Source organism: Mobula birostris, chromosome 20 (assembly GCF_030028105.1).
Source record: "Mobula birostris isolate sMobBir1 chromosome 20, sMobBir1.hap1, whole genome shotgun sequence".
NCBI lineage: Eukaryota > Metazoa > Chordata > Chondrichthyes > Myliobatiformes > Myliobatidae > Mobula > Mobula birostris.
Genome location: NC_092389.1, coordinates 6,293,871 through 6,316,358, shown reverse-complemented (window position 1 = coordinate 6,316,358; position 22,488 = coordinate 6,293,871). Strand labels below are relative to the sequence as shown.

The 22,488-nt window shown below is 43.5% G+C and overlaps 1 protein-coding gene across 1 annotated transcript in view; it reads right to left on the bottom strand.

The window, feature by feature from the left end:
* Nucleotides 1-14,110, bottom strand: part of tmprss5 (transmembrane serine protease 5) — a 92,643-nt gene extending 78,533 nt beyond the window's left edge. The window contains exon 1 of the mRNA XM_072238840.1: nt 13,962-14,110. Within this exon, the coding sequence (XP_072094941.1) occupies nt 13,962-14,110 (149 nt within the window). The remainder of the gene's footprint in view (nt 1-13,961) is intronic.
* Nucleotides 14,111-22,488: the final 8,378 nt, after the last annotated feature.

The window sequence follows — 22,488 nt, the reverse complement described above, 5'->3', positions numbered from 1 at the left end:
GCCCTCTACTGTGCCTATTGTCTTGTTTATTATTTATTGTAATGCCTGCACTGGTTTGTGCACTTTATGCAGTCCTGGGTGGGTCTGTAGTCTAGTGTAGTTTTTGTGTTGTTTTACGTAGTTCAGTGTAGTTTTTGTATTGTTTCATGTAGCACCACGGTCCTGAAAAACATTGTGTCGTTTTTACTGTGTACTGTACCAGCAGTTATGTTCGAAATGAGAATAAAAAGTGACTTGACTTGAATCGAATCTAGAAACGACAAATGGGATACAGTAACATTGTGGCTGAATTACCAGAGTAGTATTCAGAAGCTTGGATTTCAAAATGCAAACACAACTCTAAATCTCATCACAGTGTTGGCAATGGTGTCTATGAAACAGTGAATTATTAAAAATCCATCCAGTTAATTAATGCTGAAAAATAGACATTAAACTAACAATGTGCTTTATTAGAGAACGTACTGACAGAACAAGCATAAGAGTGAAAGAATTTATTTTCCTATGTACTTACTACCAGACAGTTCTAGTCCAATCAACAACATGTCCACAGAGAGTAGTTCGTCTCAAGGATCAATCCTTAAAGTGAATACATTACTCTATAATCTCCAAACATTTAAAAAATATATCAATTCCATTATATTCCATTATATTCAATTTCTCCAAAATTTATGAGGAGGAATTCTGCAAATCTGGTTGAAGTAACTTACTTAATCTCCATCACCCCTACTGGGGCATAGACTGCTCTCCAGTGTCCTCTGTCTTTCATGTTGTCTCCAGGTATAGCCCATCTTCTTGGTGTATCCTTCCTCTCCCAGGGATGAGGTCTTTAGAACTTCTGTTGTCGTTTCTGCAGCATGGGTTTGCTAGCCCCATGTCTAACCCCCCTCCTTTTGCAGCCGGGCTTGTATTTGGCCATGGCAGAGTTGACCCACTAACTAGCTCTTAATCACTCTGAAAGTGGCCCAGCAGCTTTTTCAGTCCAAGAAACATTTAGAGATGGACAATGAATACTGGTCCTGCCAACAACGTCCATATCTTGGAAACAAGATGACAGATAGCGCTTCTATATTACAGTAGTTTCCATTGGTACCAGTAGTTTCCCAGACTAATGCATAATCTAATGGATTAAATGACTAACACAAAATACATGGAATTACTTTTTTTTAAACAAGAGAAACAGCCAATAGGAAGGACCTGTATAAGTGGAGCAGATTGGCAGGAATGATGTTGTAGGCATCACTGAATCATGGCTGAAAGAAGATTATAGCTGGGAGCTTCATGTCCAAGGATGCACATTGTATCAAAAGGACAGACAGGGAGGCAGAGGGGGCAGCATTGCTCAGCTGGTAAAAAATGAAGTTAAATCATTAGAGAGATGACATATGGTCGAATGGTGTTGAATCATTGTAGGTAGAACTAAGGAAATGCAAGAGTAAAAAGACCCTGATGGGAGTTGTATACAGACCCCCAAACAGTAGTAAGGATGTGGCCTACAAATTACAATGGGAGATAGATAATGCATGCCAAAAGTGCAATGTTACAATAGTCATGGGGATTTCAATATGCAGGTAGATTGTGAAAATCAGGTTGGTGCTGGAATGCAAAGGAGGAGGAGAAGATGGCGGCGCGACACAGCGCGCAGCGGCCACTCTGGTGAATGATATCTGTTTTCTGTCAAGTAAGGTGCCGTGCACAATCCAGATTTGATGGAGACAGATGTGAGAGAATGGAGGAAGATCTGGAGAAACTTCTGAAATGCCTTCTTCACTGCCGCACTACTGTGTGATCCAGAATCCCCGGAGGAGAAGGCTCCGAGTCCTCGGCTTTGCTTGTTGCTTGGCGGCCGGGGTGGGGTCGAAGCGCTCGGCAGAGATGGTGCTCGGTGCTCAGTGTCGGAGGGCTGGTCGGAGGCTTGAAGTTTTCGGACGGACTCAGAGTCGGCTGTGGTCGGGTGCTTCCAATGTATCGGCAGTTGTCGGTGCCTGGAGGTTTATGGCAGGGAGAGTTTCTCCATTTTACCGCCTGCTATCGGGACTATCGGGAGTCGATCGGAACTCTGAAACTTTTTTTTTACCGTGCCCATGGTCTGTTCTTTATCAATTTATGGTATTGCTTTGCACTGCTGTAACTATATGTTATAATTATGCAGTTCTGTCAGTGTTAGTCTTTGGTTTGTCCTGTTTTATTTTGTGATATCACTCTGGAGGAACATTGTATCATTTCTTAATGCGTGCATTTCTAAATGACAATAAACGAGGACTGAGTGTCCTCATAATCTAATTATCTAATCTAATCAAATCTAATCTAATAATCTAATCTAATTACAGGAGGGGGAGGTGGCCAGAAATGATTGGAAAAGAACACTGGCAGGGATAATGGCAGAGCAGCAATGGTTGGAGTTCTGGAAGCACTTCGGAAGGCACAGGATATATACATCCTAACAAGAAGTATTCTAAAGGCGGGATGACACAACCGTAGCTAACAAAATTAGACAAAGCCAACATAAAAGCCAAAGCAAGGGCATATAATAGAGCAAAAATTAATGGAAAGTTAGAGGATTGGGAAACTTTTAAAAACCAACAGAAGGCAACTGAAAAAGGTGAAGATGGAATACGAAAGTAAGCTAGCCAATAATATTGAAGCGGACACCAAAAGCTTCTTCAGATACATAAAGTGTAAAAGAGAGGCAAGAATATAGCAGACTGCAGGAAAATGATGCTGGAGAGGTAGTAATGGGGGACAATGAAACAGCGGACGTACTGAGTAAGTATTTTGCATCAGTCTTTACTGTGGAACACACTAGCAGTATGGTGGAAGTTCCAGGTGTCAGGGGTCATGAAGTGTGTGAAGTTACCATAACTAGAGAGAAGGTTCTTGGGAAACTGAAGGGTCTGAAGGTAAATAAGTCACCTGGACCAGATGGTGTACCCAGCAGAGTTCTGGAGGGACCAAAGAAAACTAGAAAAAAGAGAGTGTTAACTCTCTAGTCCCAGCCCAAAACTGGGTTAGTTATGTTTCACTCCAAGGGGAAGGAGTATCTGAAGGTAGTGGATTGATGCTTTTTGTATCACAGACTTCTTAAAAAAAAGAAAAGCTTCAACTCATCACTCGTTCACTAGTATTTTGTCAAATATGGCACCTCTGAGGGGTTGATAATGGGGAAAAGGGGCCACAGTGCCCAGCAGGTAACTCTGAGGTTCTTTAGTTTTATTTTTTGTTTTATTTAGAGATATAGCATGATGACAGACCCTTCCAGCCCAATATGCCAGTGCCACCCATGTTACCTATTAACATACTAACTTGAATGTCTTTCGAATGTGGGGGGAAACCAGAGCAGCCAGAGGAAACTCATGTGGTCATGGAGTGAACATACCAAATCCTTTACAATCGGTGGCAAGAATTGAATCTGGATTGCTCACGCTGTAATCGTGTTACGCTCACTTCTACACTACTGTGCCACTTTAAGGACTGTCTGTATGAACGTCAGCGTCTCACTTCCCACAGAGAACTGGAAAAAGAGATCTCTGTCAACGTGCCTAAGGATCAACTGAAGACTAAATCTTCACAGTCAGCCCCCTACTCAAATGTCCCAGATACCTAGCTCAAGGAATGAAGAGAGACTAATGAGTGGATATATTAGGACCCTTCTGCTGAGAGCAGAAGTGAGAAAAATCTGTGGGATGGTAACTGAAGTCAGTTAAAGGAAGTCAGGCACAGACTTCACAAGGGTGTTACTGGAACATTGACTTCTCAAATTTCCGCTAATGCCCCACCTCCCCCTCGTACCCCATCCGTTATTTATTTATTTTTATATACACATTCTTTCTCTCACTCTCCTTTTTCTCCCTCTGTCCCTCTGACTATACCCCTTGCCCATCCTCTGGGTTCCCCCCCTCCCCCTTTTCTTTCTCCCTGGGCCTCCTTTCCCATGATCCTCTCGTATCCCCTTTTGCCAATCACCTGTCCAGCTCTTGGCTCCATCCCTCCCCCTCCTGTCTTCTCCTATCATTTTGGATCTCCCCCTCCCCCCCCCCACTTTCAAATCTCTTACTCACTCTTCCTTCAGTTAGTCCTGACGAAGGGTCTCGGCCCGAAACGTCGACTGTACCTCTTCCTAGAGATGCTGCCTGGCCTGCTGCGTTCACCAGCAACTTTGATGTGTGTTGCTTGAAATTCCAGCATCTGCAGATTTCCTCGTGTTTGCGTTACAGGAACTGGAGGGTTTGTGTTATCAGGAGAGACTGGATAGGCTGGGGATTTTTTTTCCCCTGGAGTGTGAGAGATGACTGTATAGAGTTAAACAGAGTCATGAGGGGCAAAGATAAGGTGAATAGTCACTGTTATTTTCCCAGAGTAATGGAGTCTAAAAATAAGGGGCATAGAGTAAAGGTGAGAGGGGAAAGACATCGGAGCTCAGGAATCTGAGAGGACTGACCCGGAAGGATAACATGTTGTTCCTGGTATTGAGCAGGATTTGTGACAAAGAAAGTACACGGAGACTGAGCACTTATTCTGGATGCCCTCTGTTTTCTTTAGTACTTCATATTTATTGTCTATCCCTTGAAGAATATACCATGTAACCAAATACTCTACGTGTACATTGTTTGTGTTAAATTTGCTGGAACAGATGTGCTGTCTTGTAGTGGGCACTCAGGTAAAGAATTTGCTTGTTTACAAAGGGACAACTGAGGGCTCAGTGGCCTAATTTATCTATTTTTGGAAATGCCAGTGATGTATAATGTGAGTGGAAGTTTATTAATGTTCATTTCAAGTCTGCACCTGAGATCACTCTGTGCCCCAACATCCTGTTCCTATGAATTTACTCTGTAAGATACGAGTTTAAAATAAACCTTGCCTTGCATAAAGCATGGAATTAATGAGATTATGTCCTGCAGAGAGTTATATTATAATCTTTGGCCTATTTATGGTTTCAGAGGCTTTCAGGGAGATTTCTACAGGAGTACTGTGGAGAGCATTCTAACTGGTTGTATCACCATCTGATATGGAGGGGCCACTGCACAAGATGGGAAAAAGATGCAGATGGTTGCAAACTCAGCCAGCTCCATCATGGGCACTAGCCTCCCCGGCATTGAGGGCATCTTCAAAAGGTGGCATCCATCATTAAGGACCCCCTCACCCAGGACATGCTGATGACATAACTTTGAATCGCAGATGACACAACTTTGTTCGGCCTTATTTCTAGCGGTAATGAGACAGGCTACAGAGGAGAGATTGACACCCTGACACAGTGGTGCCAGGATAACAACTTCTCCCTCAATGTCCAAAAAACAAAAGAGCTGATTGTGGATTACAGGAGGAATGGAGACAGGCTCAGCCCGATCAACATCAATGGTTCTGCAGTTGAGAGGGTGAATAGTTTCAAGTTTCTCGGTATACACATCACCGATGATCTCACCTGGACTGCACACACTGGCTTGGTGGCAAAAATAAAGCACATCGGTGTCTCTTCCACCTCAGGCGATTGAAGAAGACCTTCTACAGGGGCACCATTGAGAGCATACCGACTGGCTGTATCACTGTCTGGTACGGGAACTGTACCTCCGTTAATGGCTGGGCACTTCAGGGAGTGGTACGGACAGCCCAGCTTATCTGTGGACGTGAACTTCCTCCATTGAGGACACTTATAGCCTCAGGTGCAGAAAGAAGGCCTGGAAGATCATCAGGGACACCGGTCACCCCAGCCATAACTGTTTCAGCCGCTTCCATCTGGCAAATAATACCACAATATTAAAGCCAGGACCAACAGGCTATGGGACAGCGTCTTTCTACAAGCCATTGGACTTATAAGTTCACATGTCTGTACATTGTGACGGAGTCATAACGCAAAGATTTTTACTCCCTCACGTTGTGGGATGGATGTAAGATTTAAATAAATTCTAAATAAATTCTAATTTCTAAATTCTTTTCATTGCTACTATCAAAGAGGAGGCACAGGAGCCATAAGATGCACACTCGATGTTTCAGGGACAGCTTCTTCCCCTCCATTAGATTTCTAAGTAGACAACGAACCCATGAACACTACCTCACCATTTTTCTTCTCTTTTTGCACTAATTTAATTATATATACTTTTACTATAGTTTATAGTATTGTTATGCAATGTACTGCTGTCACAAACAACAAATTTCATGACATATACAGTGGTATGCAAAAGTTTGGGCACCCCTTGTCAAAATGTCTGTTACTGTGAATAGCTAAGCGAGTAAAAGATGACCTGATTTCCAAAAGGCATAAAGTTAAAGATGACACATTTTTCATATTTTAAGAAATCTTGTTTTATTTCCATCTTTTACAGTTTCAAAATAACAAAAAAGGAAAAGGGCCAGAAGCAAAAGTTTGGGCACCCTGCACGGCAGTACTTAGTAACACCCCCTTTGGCAAGTATCACAGCTTGTAAACGCTTTCTGTAGCCAGCTAAGAGTCTTTCAATTCTTGTTTGGGGGATTTTCACCCATTCTTCCTTGCAAAAGGCTTCCGGTTCTGTGAAATTCTTGGGCCGTCTTGCATGCACTGCTCTTTTGAGGTCTATCCACAGATTCTCGATGATGTTTAGGTCGGGGACTGTGAAGGCCATGGCAAAACCTTCAGCTTACGCCTCTTGAGGTAGTCCATTGTGGATTTTGAGGTGTGTTTAGGATCATTATCAAGTGCCATTCATTATCATTATCAAGTTCCATTCAAAAGGTTCAAAGGAACATCTAAACAAGCCTGATGCATTTTGGAAACAAGTCCTGTGGACTGATGAAGTTAAAATAGAACTTTTTGGCCGCAATGAGCAAAGGTATGTTTGGAGAAAAAAAGGGTGAAAAGAACCCCTCTCCAACTGTTAAGCATAGTGTCGATCGATCATGCTTTGGGCTTCTGTTGCAGCCAGTGGCATGGGGAAAATTTACTGGTAGAGGGAAGAATGAATTCAATTAAATACCAGCAAATTCTGGAAGCAAACATCTAATATGTCTAACATATTAATACATCTAACATCTGCATTGCCAGCCAGTTCCAAGATCTCAGCCGTTAAATACTCCAATACTGCCGCTAAATAGACAGGAGCAGCCGCGTCAATACGCTCTGCATAGTGACCCCTCCGTAAATGCTGACGGATTCGACCAACTGGAAACTGCAAGCCAGCCCGTGAGGAACGGCTTTTAGTTTTTGCGCGTCCTTTTCCTCTGGTTTTACCACGGCCAGACATCTTCCTAGTGTTTTTCATCTGTAAAAAAGCTGAAGATGAAAAGAGGGTGGCTTCTACAACAGGATAATGATCCTAAACACACCTCAAAATCTACATCATCGAGAATCTGTGGATAGACCTCAAAAGAGCAGTGCATGCAAGCCGGCCCAAGAATCTCACAGAACTAGAAGCCTTTTGCAAGGAAGAATGGGCGAAAATCCCCCAAACAAGAATTGAAAGACTTTTAGCTGGCTACAAAAAGCGTTTACAAGCTGTGATACTTGCCAAAGGGGGTGTTACTAGGTACTGACCATGCAGGGTGCCCAAACTTTTGCTTTGGGCCCTTTTCCTTTTTTGTTATTTTGAAACTGTAAAAGATGGAAATAAAAAAAGTTTTCTTAAAATATTAAAAAAATGTGTCATCTTTAACTTTATGCCTTTTTGAAATCAGTTCATCTTTTACTCGCTTCGTTATTCACAGTAACAGAAATTTTGACCGGGGTGCCCCAACTTTTGCATGCCACTGTACCAGTGATGTTAAACCTGACTCTGATTCAATAAACAAAATATCTCAAATAAGTAATTCTTGAAATTGTTGTCCTTCAGCTTTTAAAATAACGATTTTCCCTCTCAAGCGGTGTACAATTATAAACATCGTAACACAGCATTCTGTGGAAGCATATGCTATTATTTCTGAACTTTCATATGTGTTCCAAGATTAATGATGAACTTTAATTATCTCAGCACATTGTTTATCTCCTGTTATTAAAGTGAATTAAAGATAATGAGTCAAATAGATGCACATACCAAAACACAAAAGCATTTCATATAATGGAAGGAAGAATTTGCATTCGGGAATCTTTTAAGACCTGCCTCTACCACCACTCCTCTTAGGCACATGGAACATAGAAAAAAAGGAGGACTATGTAGGAGGGATGCGTTAGATTGACCTTAGAGTAGGTTATAAGGTTGGCCAAAGAGCTTGTAGTATGCTGTATATTCTATGTTCTGAATTTTTTTGTGAAACAATGGGTCCCTTCTGCCATTTATGTGAAGTTTCTGAGTGCTCCCCATGCATGGACTCCAACTTCCCAAAACCATTCCAAATGCTCGTTTTCTACTTTGAACAGTCATCTGTCAGGGATTCCTAAGGAATAGTGAGGATGTTGCAATATTTCTTTTTCCCCCCAAGGAAATGTCAATCACATCTTTGAATCACTTTCTCTGACAAGTTTATTGTCGTACGTACAATTGTGGCAAAGTAAAGATTCAATTGTTTGTAGCAGCATCTCGGGCACATAGGTGGAGGTAACATCCACAAAACGTAATTTATAGTGAAGAAAAAACTTCAAAACAAGACAATAATGCAAAAAGAAATTCAATTAGAGACAAATCCAGTGTAGCGCAAAATGTTCCATGGCTGAGGTAGGTTTAGGGTTGTGCAGGCTGTGTCAATAGTCTGATGGTTGTGTGGGACTTTAGGTTCCTCTACTTTCTACCTGATGGTGGCAGGAAGATGGTGCAACCCAGATGGCAGGGATCCTTAATAACAGATGCCACCTTCCTGAGGCAATGCTGCATGCAGATGCTGCCGATGGTAGGTTCCTGTATGCCCATGACAGAGATTGGAATAGGAAGCATGCATCAGGGGTCAGGTATAGCCTGTTCAACAGAGCCAATTGAATAGAACTGCAGTGTCACATTGTGCGCTCACAGGACTGGAGGAAGGGCAGACTCTTCCGGTCACAGTGGCCACTGGCACTGACTCCGACTCAACCCAAGTGCAAAGGATGGCAGACTGTCAGTGAGCTCCAACAACAACTCAACCCAGGAGCGGACGAAAAGCAGAATCCCTATGTAGAGATGGAAACAAAAGGTTAGACGTAGGAGCGCCAACAGAGCATCGGAGTGCTGAGCAACACCACAAGGCAAGTCATTCTCCACAAGCACATGTAGCTTTTTGCAAATAAAATGAAGTGAGGTGTTATATGTTTAATGAACCCTGTAACTTATTTTATTGAACTCAAAAACCTAAACACAAAAGTGTGCTAAAAGTCTTTATGCAACAATGCTATCACATCAGACCAACCTCTTAAATGCTCCAAACAGGCAGCAGTCAAACCACGCATGTCCTTTCTGAGGCTATGCCAAACAAAACTTTAGTGCAAACAGTTTCTGTGAGGCCTTCTGGCCCAGATACGAGAGGCCATGTATAAAGTTGAAAGCAGTCAGTCTCCAGTTTGCGGGCATGATGGGGCGAGGCTGATCGGTTGAGATCCTTGAACGATGGTTTGACCGTGTCAATGACGTATCACCTGCAGTCCTATGTGTATGGCCTTGATGGCTGGCCATGAGAGGCCATCAGCCACAGCATTATTTTTCCCCTTGATATGTCGTATATCCGTTGTGAGCTTAATATGTAGGCCGGGTGGCATTGCTGCCATGCAGACCGAGGGTCTGATATTTTGGCCATCACATGCATGAGGGGTTGTGGTCAATGAATGCTGTGAAATGGCAATCCACTAGAAGAAAAAAAAAATGGCAGACAGCCAGGTGAGAAGCTTACGGTCAAACATGCTGTACTTCCTTGCATCCATACCAAGGTGAGCGTGGTAAAAGCACAGTCCTGGTGTCTTTTTTGCAGCCATATCAGGATGCTGGAGTAGGGATCCAATCGCAGTACTATGCACACAGTGATACTAATTGAGTAACAAATCCCAAGGTGCAAACCAAGTCCGCATCAAAGTTCAGGCAGAGATCAAAACATATAGAGAATTCCATAAATCAGAAATGGGAAACAGGCAGAGTTTGATATTCAGATGGACAAAGTACAGATACAAGTGCTGGAAAGGCTCAGCACAATACTAGCACAATCTGGCAACAAGCAGGTGCAAACACAGGACTGAAATACACTGAGCGATAAACAGAGAGGCAGATGATAGGTGGAGCACAATGAGACAGAAGTGGCAGCAAAACAGGTAATAATGAGAAGCAGGTGAGAGGCGGAGTACTCAGTAATACAGGGGCCGGAGTAGAGCAGGAGCGGGGACAGGAGCACGTGGGGCATGAAAACAAATAAGAGCACTTGGCAGTACAAAACCACAGACTGACGGCTAGGGGGAAAACACACAAAAAGACAAAGTTCAGCTGGAGGTACTGACAAGCCATGAGTGTCCTTATGTTGTGCACCTTGCTGACGGGCTTATTGAGGTAGGGAAAGGAGGAGGAATGGTGCACCGCTGCCTGGCTGACTGGAGACGATCAGCCATTTTAGCAAGCTCCCTATAGTCCTTCACAGGTGCATTAGCAAGAGCTGTGCGAGCTTGCTTAGGCACTTGCTGCATGACGAATTCTTTAAAAATAAAACAAGGATGGTGATTTCCCAGGAGAGACAGCATGTAGTCCATTAGCTCCAAAGGCCTAGTGTCACTAAGACTGGGCAAGGAGAGAACTGTTTGGTGTGCTCAGACTCCGATAGTCCAAAAGCCTGTAAAAGGTGAATTTTCAGCGATTGGTATTTATCATGGTGGCTGTTCAAGCAGACTCACCACTCTCACAGCTGCAGAGTTTCTGAGCGATGTGATGACATATTAGAGTTTGGGTTCGTTGCTGGAGATTTCTTGCAGAGTGAACTGGGCATCAGCTTGTACAAACTTAGCGACAGAATTTTGCCCCTAAATCTCTGGCAGTTTCAAAGCCACTGGGCTGGCTGATGTTCAATAACTCTGGAATGGTCCTAGAGCATTGGGGTCACCAACGTAGGTTTTCACAAATAAAACAAAGTGAGGTGTTTTATGTTTAATGAAACCCGTAACACATTCTATTAAACTCCAAAACCTAAACACAAAAGCACACTAAAAATCTTTACGTAACAACGTCATCATGTCAGACCAACCTCTTAAAGCAAAAGCAAAAGCAAAACTCAATGTTGGTGGTTGTGAACTACTGTATGTACATTTCTCCCAATTACATGACCCTATACACAGAGCACAACAAGAGTCCCGTTTAAATAATCATAGAAAGAGGGAAACCTGTGCTGGTCACAATTCACTTGACACCATAAGACCGAAAGCACCTGGGCTTAGCAGCTCCAGCAATTAGTAAATAGGGGTGATCGAGAAAGCTAGTAGCTCAACGCTCTATGGCAAGCTGCAGGGGCCCACAGTGACCTTACTACGGGGTATGATGGTCAGGGAGAGGCCATCAGATAGCCTGCCAAGGAAGCTGGAAGATTTTGGGGAGATGACTTTGGTCGTATCTTTCCAATGCTTCGAGTTGCCTGTTACAGACAATCTATTTAGGAAGACAGGCATTACTGCTGCATGGTATACCATATGCTTTATGCCAGATCTGAGACTCTGATTTCCAAGTACCCATTTTCTCCATCTCCAAAGGCTGTGCTGTTTCATTAAAAAGTGAAGGGTGAATTTTATCATTGATGGCCATCTTCGCTGAGAATTGGTCCCTAAGTTAGTGGTTAGTGTAACCGGATCCAATTCCCGTCACTGTCTGTAAGGGGTTTCAACATTCTTCCTGTGACCGTGTGAGTTTTTGTCTGGACGCTCCAGTTTCCTGTCACATTACAAAGACATAGGGGTCAATGGGTTACTTATTTACTTAATTATTGAGATTCAGCGCAGAATAGGCCCTTCCAGCCCTTTGAGCTGCACCATCTCGCAACATCCAATTTAACCCTAGCCTTGTCATGGACAATTTACAATGACCAATAAACATATTGTGGTAAACCATATATATATGTTGTAACTGGGTTACCTGTCTAGACACGCCCCTCTGCTGACTGCTCCTGTGGCTCCTCCCACTGACCCCTGAATAAAGGTGATTGCGCCATTGCTCCACCCCCTCAGTCCAGGGGCAGATACTCAGCATGCTGGAGGTCACATTTTACTGCTAATAAAAGCCTTTCAGTATTTACTCTACTTCCAGTCTTTTGGAGTTATTGATGGTGCATCACATATCAACTGGCATGTCTTTGGAATGTGGGAGGAAACCCATGTGGTCACGGGGAGAACACACAAACTCCTTACAGACAGAGGCGGAAGTAGAACCCAGGTTGTTGATACTGTAAAGCGTTGTGCTAACCACGATACTACCACGCTACCCCCTATGGTTAGTTGGTCACATGGATGTAATTGAGTGGTGTGGGCTCGTTAGTCTGTAAGGGCCTGTTAATGTGCTGAATCAAGAAATAAATAAATAAAGTTGCTATCCAGGGACCTGCAGTCAACCTTTAATGTCAGAGTAATGTCATACAGTGGGTGGCAGTATCTTTGAGGACCCATGTCTCGTGAATGTTGAATGCAAAGCCCATCTTTTCACTGAATGTGTCAACAATGGCTTGTGGTTTGACATCTGAACATGGGCAGTTGTAAATGGTGTCTGCATCCTGAAACTCAGCCTCTGAGGTTTGAGTGATCTGGGTGCTGGAGTGGAGTGTCTGTAGACTGAAAATCGTTTAAGAGTTTGTTCATTCAGCAGTATTTGGAGCCAAGTCAGAAACTCAGGCTTGGTGTGCCAATGGGATCTGAGGTTGGAAGCTACAGTGCAGCTGGGAGCAGGAGCAGTGATATGCTTTGTAACTGTAAAACATAAAATTAATTGACAGGAAAAGATAGGAGTCTGAAATGTTCATCTAACTTTGCCGTTTACTTTAAGCGAGGTGGGCACGTATCACGTGCTGGTGTGATGATGTCTGCCATTTATGTACTTTTACATTTAACTCGCTGCGCATTATGTAAATGAATAAGGATGCTTAATCAGATGATATATTTACAATATTACTCAATCATTACTGAAACGCTAAATACACAATAGGCAGAGGGTGCGTTGGTGTACTGAGAAAAGAAGCAGGAGGCATTGAGGCAAAGGATTCTGTCCCTGAACCCCCACATTTTGTGTGTGTGTGTGTGTGTGTGTGCCCAAGCACAATACCAGAGAACATCAAAAAAGTTATCCTAATTGCGTAATGGGTTTACTTTGATCGAGCAAATTAATCCTATTTTTGTATGCTGTTGAGATTGTCGGAGTTTTGATGCTGCCAGCACAACAAATTAGTCTATAATTAGGATAAATAGTTGTAAAATAAAATTCCATTGCCATTATTTTTAAGAAGTGAAGACGAATTGGCAAGATAATGGCTTTGAAAATACACACACTCGATGCCCTATATTTTCTCAATTACACAGAGCTGTGAGGAAGTTCCTCATTTTATTTGCTTTTGGGATTCGGGCACTATAGGCAAGCAGTGCCCTTGAGAAGGTGCGATAATCTGCTGTATTCTGAAATACTGTACTCTCACACTGCAGATGGTAGAGAAATCTACAATTTGAATACAGTGAGATGATATATTTCCAAATTATGATCTGGAGTGAAACCTGCAAAGTGTAACATTGCTACATGGAACCAGTCATTAGGCTTTTATTTTGTCTTTTCCTTCCTGGTGCTATAGATCACAGGTTTGGGAATTGCTGTCAGAATAGATCTAGGGATGAATTTTGTTGAAAGTGTACATCATTATGGTTCTGATCGAAAAGCTGCAGAATCTGGGCCTCTGTATCTCCCTCAGCAACTGGATCTTCAACTTCTTCATCAAATGACCACAGTCAGTGTGGACTGGAAATAACATCTCCACTTCATTGATAATCAACGCTGGCACATCTCAAGGACATGTGCTTAGCCCACTGCTCTACTCTCTATACACCCATGGATGTGTGGCGAGGCACAGTTTAAACACCATCATGTGGTGGATGTTACTGCACCCTCCGGGTCCATTTGCTGGAGCTGCCCTGCTGCAGAGCCACGGCTTCAGTGCTGAGGTAGACTGTTGCCCCCATAACATCTATACGGACGCCCAACAGGTCCAGGCCAATGATGTAGAAGTCCTGGATGTTGGCTAGCCACATCTCATGCTCCACAATGATGCACAGCCTCCTCATCGCTGCACAGCCACCGGTGACTGTAGCCAGCTGGACTGCTGTTGACGTCCACCAGGCGGGGATAGCTGGTCTGTGCTGGGGAGAACACCGGGATGGAACATCTGATGCCCTCCACCACGCAGTCCACGTATAACTCAATCGACCCATCCGGAGGCGCGGCAAAGGAGGGATTCTGCTGGAGGTTGTGAGCGGTGCCCACCACTCTGTGTTTCCTGGAGGCTGTGCTGGGCTGTGGCATGGCGCTGGCGCAGGGTGGTCCCGGGCCACGTGGCCTGCCTTGTCGTGCCTGCCGGTAGCAGAGATCGCTCCAGGCCGTGTGGTGGGGTTGGTCAGACCTGCCTCGCGGGCTCTTCCTTGTCAGTTTTCTCCCCCACCTCGGTGACACAAGCCCAGGCACGCTGCGTGCGGGGCGATGCTGGAACGCCTTGCGGTCTAAAACTGCTTCTGCCCTCTCCGCCTCGGCCAGCAATGATGGTAATGTCTGGTGAATGTGCTGCCGAAGGCACTCTGGTGTTAGCGCCTTTACAAAGGTGTGGAGGGCGAACTGTTCCTGGGCCATGGGAGGGAACTGGGGGTAGCCATGCCCAATACAGTGGTGGAGATTGGCTGCAAACACCTCCAGGCTTTCTCCCACACGGCGGCGTCTGCTGCCTAGTTCTTCCCTCATTGCTTCCTCCAATGGCCTCTGCTTGAAACACTGCTCCAGCACCACCACGAGGGCTCTGTAGTCACACTGCTCTGCCGGCGGTAGGTTGAGAGAAGCCCACAGGGCAGACTCCTCCAGCCCCAGGGCAAGGTACACCACTGTCTCAACGGGACTCCGCCCATTGTGCCATGCAGCAAGGTTGACTTGCTCCAGGTAAGGCTCCGGGCGGCTGGCACCATTGTATCTCGGGAGCTTCAGAGTGGACCTTGTGTTTCATGAATTGCTGAGGCCTGCTGGTCTTCCAGCAGCGTCGGTGGTGCCTGGCACATCGCCTGTTCTTCTATGGCTGCAGCATTTTGGGTTCCCAGGTGAGGGCCACGGGGGAGGCGGGTGATGCGCTCTGTCCTGTGCCCCATGTTGGGGAGCCTGTGTACGCTCACCCTATCAGGGTCTCCTGGGAAGGCATGATGCTTGTTTCCTAATGCCTCCCTTTGGGAGCCTAGCCTGACAATGCAGGGGAGGCACACCGCTCAGTCCTTTGACTGATTGCTTGGGTCTTAAGGCACTCCATCCGATGTTGTAGCTCTTCAATCTTGCTGTCAATTTCTAATCCCACTAGTGACACCAATGTGGCAAGCATTCAGTCCATGATGACAGACGAGAAAAGCTCATTTACCTCAACTGACGTCTTTATTGTGACAAGCACAAAAACAGACGTCAAGTCCTGATGAAAGGTCTTGGTCCGAAATATTGACTCTTTATTCCTTTCCATAGATGCAGCCTGACCTCTATTAGAATCTGCCATCCGTTTTGTGTGTTACTCTGGATTTCCAGCATCGAAAGAATCACTTGTGTTTATGGAGAGTATTCCATCATGCTCCTGGTTTGTGCCTTGCAGATGGTCGAAGGCCTCTCAAAGTCCAATCCTACGTCCCCGTCGAGAGAGGTGGAAATGGGTAATGCCAGCCAAGAGGGCTCTGGTGAAGCTGAAAAGACCAATCCCCCGTACAGAGGATACAATGGATGACAGAAACATTGATGAACTCCAACCAGACCATCAACTTCAGAAGACAATGGAGACAAGAAGTCATCAATGGCCTATGCTTCACTGGGAGCTAAGGGCCCAAGAAGAGAAGAAGATAGTAGAAGGAATATGTTGTGACAGGTGGTGAACCAGTCACTACAAGATACCCAGCTTTTGACCTGCACTTACAGCCACTTTATTTAGGTGGCTGATCCAGCTGTTTCTAAGAAGGGATGCCTGCAAGGATTTTGATGATGAGAGGGTTGTCTCTTGCCATTTCAATATAATGTCCTGCACCTGGTGACAATTTCTTAACTGGAAATTCCAGAGTGTATATAGGCCTGAACATTCCTTTAATTATTACCATGTTTTAACTTTTGTCTTTGCTCCACACCCTCAGATGGTGTGGGAGAAGTCATGGTAAGGGGAAACCTTATAAAGAGTGTTGGAGAAGAAAGGAGGGACTCCTTTTTGGTCACAATAAGGTTGAAAGTATACAGAGAAAGTTTAGAAGGATCTTGCCAGGTCTGGAGGACCTGAGTTACAAGGTAAGACTGAATAGATTAGGACTCTATTCCTTGGAATGTAGAAGACTGAGAGGAGATTTGATAGAGGTACACAAAATTATGAGTGGGATAGATAGAATAAATGCAAGCAGGCTTTTTCCACTGAGATTGGGTGGGTCATGGCTTAAGGGTGAAAGGTGAAAAGTTTAAGGGAAACATGAGGAGAAACTTCTTCATTCAGAGGGTGGTGAGAGGGTGGAATGTGCTGACAGCACAAGTGGTGCATGCGAGCTCGCTTTCGATGTTTAAGAGAAGTTTGGATAGGTACATGGATGGTAGGGGTATGGAAGGCTATGGTTCCGGTGCAGGTCGATGAGAGTAAGCACCTTAAATGTTTCCGCACAGACTAGCTGAATGGCCCATTCCTGTGCTGTACTTTTCTATAGCTCTATGATTCATTGACTCTATGGCTCCAAAAGGAGGAGAGTACATGGAGGTACAATGGGCTGCTACATTATTTTTTGTGGGCAATGATCATTTGTGGACACTCAGTTTGTTTGGTTTTCTTATTATTGTCACGTGTATGGAAATAAATTGAGAACTCTTTTGTTTGTGTGCATTTCTGTCAGACCATGCCATACATAATTACATTGAGGTAACAAAAAGAAAACAGAATATAGAATTGTAGGTATGTAACCACCAAGAAAGAGTAGTGCCGATAAACAGATAAAGTACAAGGACCACAATGGGATAGATTGGGAGATCATGTGTTTACATGATATTCAGTGTATGAGTTCATCTTCAGCGAATGTGTTCATCAAGATGAGGCTTTTAGCAAACTGTTTGAAACAGATCCGCTCATATTGGTGTTTAAGCCTCAAAACTTCAGGATCCCAACATTGTACAGATGATGTCTGAAGTTGCTTTCTGATACTCTTTTAATTTATAAATTGAATTCAATTGGCAGATGATTAGTTCCTGTACGGTATCTTTACTATGGGCAGCATGGAAGCATAGTGGTTGGCACAACACCTTACAGTACAGGTGACCCAGGTTCAATTCCCGCCACTGCCTGTGAGGAATTTGTACGTTCTCCCTGTGATCTTCGGCTGCTCCAGTTTCCTCCCACATTCTAAAGGTGTACCAGTTGGTAGGTTAATTGGTCATTATCAATTAGGCTAGGGTTAAATTGGGGGATGCTGGACAGTACAGCTGGAAGGGCCAGAAGGGCTGATTCTGCCTTGATCTCAATAAGTCAATAAAATAGATATATGACCATCTTCTACTGCGCAGATCCTTGTAATTCTTCCAAGTATGGCTGCCAGAACTCAACAACAGAGATCAAATCAAACGATAATAGAACTGATCGCTCGTCTAAATTGCCTTATGGTTGTTTACTTGAAGCAATTGCAGATTCTGCAGACTCTGGCAGAGCTTAGTTTCATTTCAATCATATTCTTTCGAAGGAATGTCAAGAGCACACTTGATAGAAGTGTTCAGATTTACAAAAGGATAGAGGTGATGGAAACAAACTTGTCCCTTTAACAAATAGGTCTGGGGGAGAGAAAACCAGAGAGAAGCTTAAAAGAAAGTGATTTCCAGCCAAGGGAAGGTGAAATGTTGTTGCTTGGTGATGTTAAATTGTAAAATTCTGGCATGGATTGAAATGCTGTAAATGTTTTAAAGATGGATTAGTTCTTTATGGGCTAGGATAACCATGAGAATTAAGGCCTTTTATTATTTGGAAGGAAAACAAAGACATTGTTTAAATTAAGTGTAACTACCTCCAAATGAGGGTGAAAAGACAAAATTGAAAATAAAATGCTTCAGGATAAAAATTGAATTGGTCAAGCATTATAGGTATTGTAAATCTCCCAGGATACTCTGTTGTCTCTTATCAATGTTAAAGAGTGGTAATTTTGTGTGCTTTATCAAATTGAACATGACTTAAACTGATTGACCAATTTGGGTCTATTCTGTGGAGAGAATAGAAAGCAGTTTAAAAATTCCAGCTGCAGGCAGCTTGGACATTACAATTGAATGTGTTAGTGAAGAATGTTATTAAATTCCAACTGATCTCCCAAAACAGAGGCAGAAAGTTTTGTCCTTTCAATATTAGCTGAGGGTTGAGGATGGGCTTGCTTCCAATCTGATTCTGGGACTCAAAATTCAAAGTAGACTTATTATCAAAGTGTGTATAGGTCACCGTGTGATCACCCTAAGATTCACCTTCTTGCAAGCATTCACAGTAGAACAGCACAATACAATGGAGTCAATGAAAAATCTGTACATGAAGACCGACAAACAACTAATGTGCAAAAGAAGACAAACAATGCAAATTAAAAATAAATAAATAAATAAATAAATAAATAAATAAATAAATAAATACTGAGCATATGAATTGTGGAGTCCTTGAGTCCATAGTTTGTGGAATCAGTTCAAAGTTGAGGGAGTGAAGTTATCTACGCTGGTTCAGGAGCCTGATAGTTGGAAGGTAATTACTGTTCCTGAACCTGCTGTGTGGGACTTCAGGCTCCTGTACCTCCTTCCCAATGGCAGCAGTAAGAAGAGAGCATAGCCTGGATAGTGGAATGTCTGAGGGTTCTTATGAGGGATCTACAGAACATACAACTGGCCGGGAAAATGGTGCTTGCTGAAGGGGGGTGGGGTTTGGGGTGGTGAGCGGGTGTAGTAGTGCTGAACACTAGTTTACGACATTTTACATTCTGTCCATTTTGTTGTGCTTGGCTTCCATATTATAGAGACTTGAAGTGTTCAGTGCCTCTCTGGATAATCCTTCTCCATTCTGAGGCTGTGCTAGTTTTCCAAAGAAACTTCGAGCAAGTCAGTCATTTTTCTTCTCTGCCCTCTTGAAATTGTCATGCTGTGATAGGGCTCAGGGTATGAAGTTTATTCAAGTGTCTGGGAGCAGGTTGAGGGTAATCAGTTCCCCATTGTTGGTCTGGGAAAGCATGTTGAAATTATTCACTGTCTGCCTGTAGATTTGGAAGATTTAGTGGATACTGCAATGGTAATTCTTCTCCACTGTTCTATCACGCCTGCAGTAGATGGTCTAACTCTCCAAAGCAAGGAGAACACCAGAGATAGACCATGAGTTTGATGCTGATTTCAAGTCATTGGTTTTTTATTCTGTCTGCTGGCAGACTGGAAGCAAAGTTATTGCTATTGATGCTCAACCTTTACTGAGCAATGAACAGTGATCCATGTTTTCTAATCTCTTGCCATGAGTCTTGGTTATGAGGGTCAGTGTTGTGTGGAGGATGAGGTATTTTTCAAGATTCAGCCCAGACCATCACAGGTAAAGCCTGCCCAAGCATTGAGTACTTCTACATGAAATGCTGTCGTAAGAAAGCAGCATCCATCATCAGAGATCCCCGGCACCCAGGTCACTCTTTTCCCGTTACTGCCAGCAGGTAGAAGGTACAAGAGCCTCAGGACTTGCACCACTAAGTTCAAGAACTGTTACTACCCCTCAACCATCAGGCTCTTGAACAAAAGGGGATAACTCCATTCACTTGTCAATGATCTCACTTTAAGGCCTCTTTATTTCATTATTTCATGCTCTCATTATTTATTGCTGTTTATTTATATTTGCATTTGCACAGTTTGCTGTCTTCTGCACTCTGGTTGATCTTTCATTGATCCTGTTACAGTTACAATTCTATAGATTTGCCGAGTATGCCCACAATGTCAGGGTTGTACACACAGACAGACTTTAATAATAAAATTTACTTTGAACTTCAACTTTAATTGTCATTCAACCCTACACATGTACACAGCTAAATGAAAAATGCTCACATTGTGGCATGGTGTTGCTTCTACTCTTATTGTGAACTACGAAAGAAGGATTCTCGCATCATTCCCATTCTCCTCCCTCCCTCATCTGCCTATCAACCCCTCACCTGGTGAGTGCAAGACTGATTCGAATTTCCTCTTGCCTTCTTTATATAACAGTAGTCTTTACAGAGTATAGTTCTGCAATAACAGCGCTATGTGGTGTTACATACCCCGTAACTGGGTTGCCAAACCAGCAGAAATGGATCACTCAGTTGGAGTCTGGATTACTGGAACTAAGAAAGTTTTATTAAAGAAACAAGCAACACAGTACTCTGATCAAAAGGATAATAAATGCAACAGTTCAGCAATGATAAACACACATGCACACAGAATTAAGATAACAGGATCAATCAAGCTCTATCGTTGTCTAGGGGTAAATGACCAGTTTCAAAGTGACGCAAAGTTCAGTTCAATTTAGTTCAGTTCAGTTCGCAGTAATCGCTGCTGTGGGAGATGGACAGTGGGGGGAAGGAGAGAGAGAGCAAAACGAATGAATATTCAAGGCTTCCACACAGACCTTCGCAGTCAGCTTTCGGGCGAGTCCTTTGTGATGTCATCTGAGGTCACCGACCGTGACCCCTCCGTTTCCAGATACGATCGTTTCTCTGCAGTGAACCTGGCACCCAGGCAAGGGTGGACACACACCAGGTTCCCGCCGATTGTGCCTTTCCACTCTGTGCGTCTATGGCTTGTCCCGCGACCAGCCCTCCAAAAACTTCCCACCGACTTGTGAGAGACGCACCGCTTCCAGGGTCTCGTTACCTCGGGGTGTCGTGTGTGTGTTGCCTGAGGGAACCTGTCCCTTTTTATCCCCCTGCTGGGGTATCGCCTGTCCATCACTTCAAACAGTTCAGGGTTCAAAGGGGGAGCCGATCTTGACAGCTCTCCTTCCGTTACTCTCTCCCGTCCCTTCATTAACATCTCCAAATGCTGCTCCATTGTTTTCCTTATCTCTCTCTCTCCTGAAGACAGGTGGCAGACCAACTGCTGATCCCACTGGTGCCAGCACAGGACAGCTAACATCTTAATCTATGTGTATTCTCGTCACAGTGGGTACCTCCACCCCATAGTTCATGTATGAAGATGAATTCTTGATCTCTCAATCTACCGTGTACTTTCTGTGTAACTATATTCTGCGTTCTGTTTCTTTGCACTACCACTAGAGTGATCTGTTTGGATGACAGGCAAACATAAGCATTTCACTGTATCATCTGACAATAAAACCAATTACCAGTTACCAATTTGCCTCACCGTCACCATCTCTCAGGGTGAAGGGATGACATTAAAGTCCAGAAGCTCTCAGGTTTCTTGAGAGATTTTAAAAAGAGTTGAGGACTCTACGTTTGATCAGTCTTGTACAATAGGAATCTTTTTCCAATGTTGCTGAATCTTTTCTAAATTTAACTTCCACTGACTTCAGTGCATATTAGAACAGATGGTCAAATGTATGTACTGTATGTTATTAAGCATGATTGTGCAATCTTGCCAGCTTATTTTCAGTGATGCAAAATGTCCTGTAACATCAGTTCAAAGAGAACGGGGAGATACCTAGCCAACACTTTTCTCTCAGTTAATATTTCTGAAGCTGGTCAGAAACTTGGGTTTGTCAAAGTCAAAAATAGGATTACTAGGTTCATGACTGCAAGGATGGAAGCTGCTATCACAAGGCACAAAAGTTTCCGTGAATTATTTCAGTATTTGAGACAGTTGTTTCCCAGAATAACTGATGCCAAAATTAAGGAAGGCATTTTTTGTTGGTCCACAAATCATACAGATCATCAATGACAGGCAATTGGAAGAACCTCTAGCGGGACCAGAGAAAATTGAATGGAAGCCATTCAAGGATGTGTTGAATTTTTTTCTTGGCAACTATAAAAGAAACTATATTCATCTTGTTGATGACATGCTTCAAGCATACAGAACCATGAAGTGCAACATGTCACTAATATTTTCTGCATTCCCATTTAGACTTCTTCCCTCCAAATCCCGTCACTGTCAGTGATGAGCATGGTGAAAGGTTTCACCAGGACATTGCGGTCATGGAGAAACAGTATCAGGGCAACTGGAATCCGTCAATACTGGCTGATTATTGTTGGACACTTAAATGAGAAGCCTCAGACACTGAGTGCAAATAAAAATCATCAACAAAACATTTTTAGCTTCATTGAACTCTTGCAAAACATTAGCACCATTATGCAATTAAATGCATTATATTTAATAAAAGTTAATTTCTTGTTTCTCTAAATTCATATCTGATACAAGTAGTCTGAAATTATATTTGTGTTCAGCTTCAAGTAGTCCATCATAACCA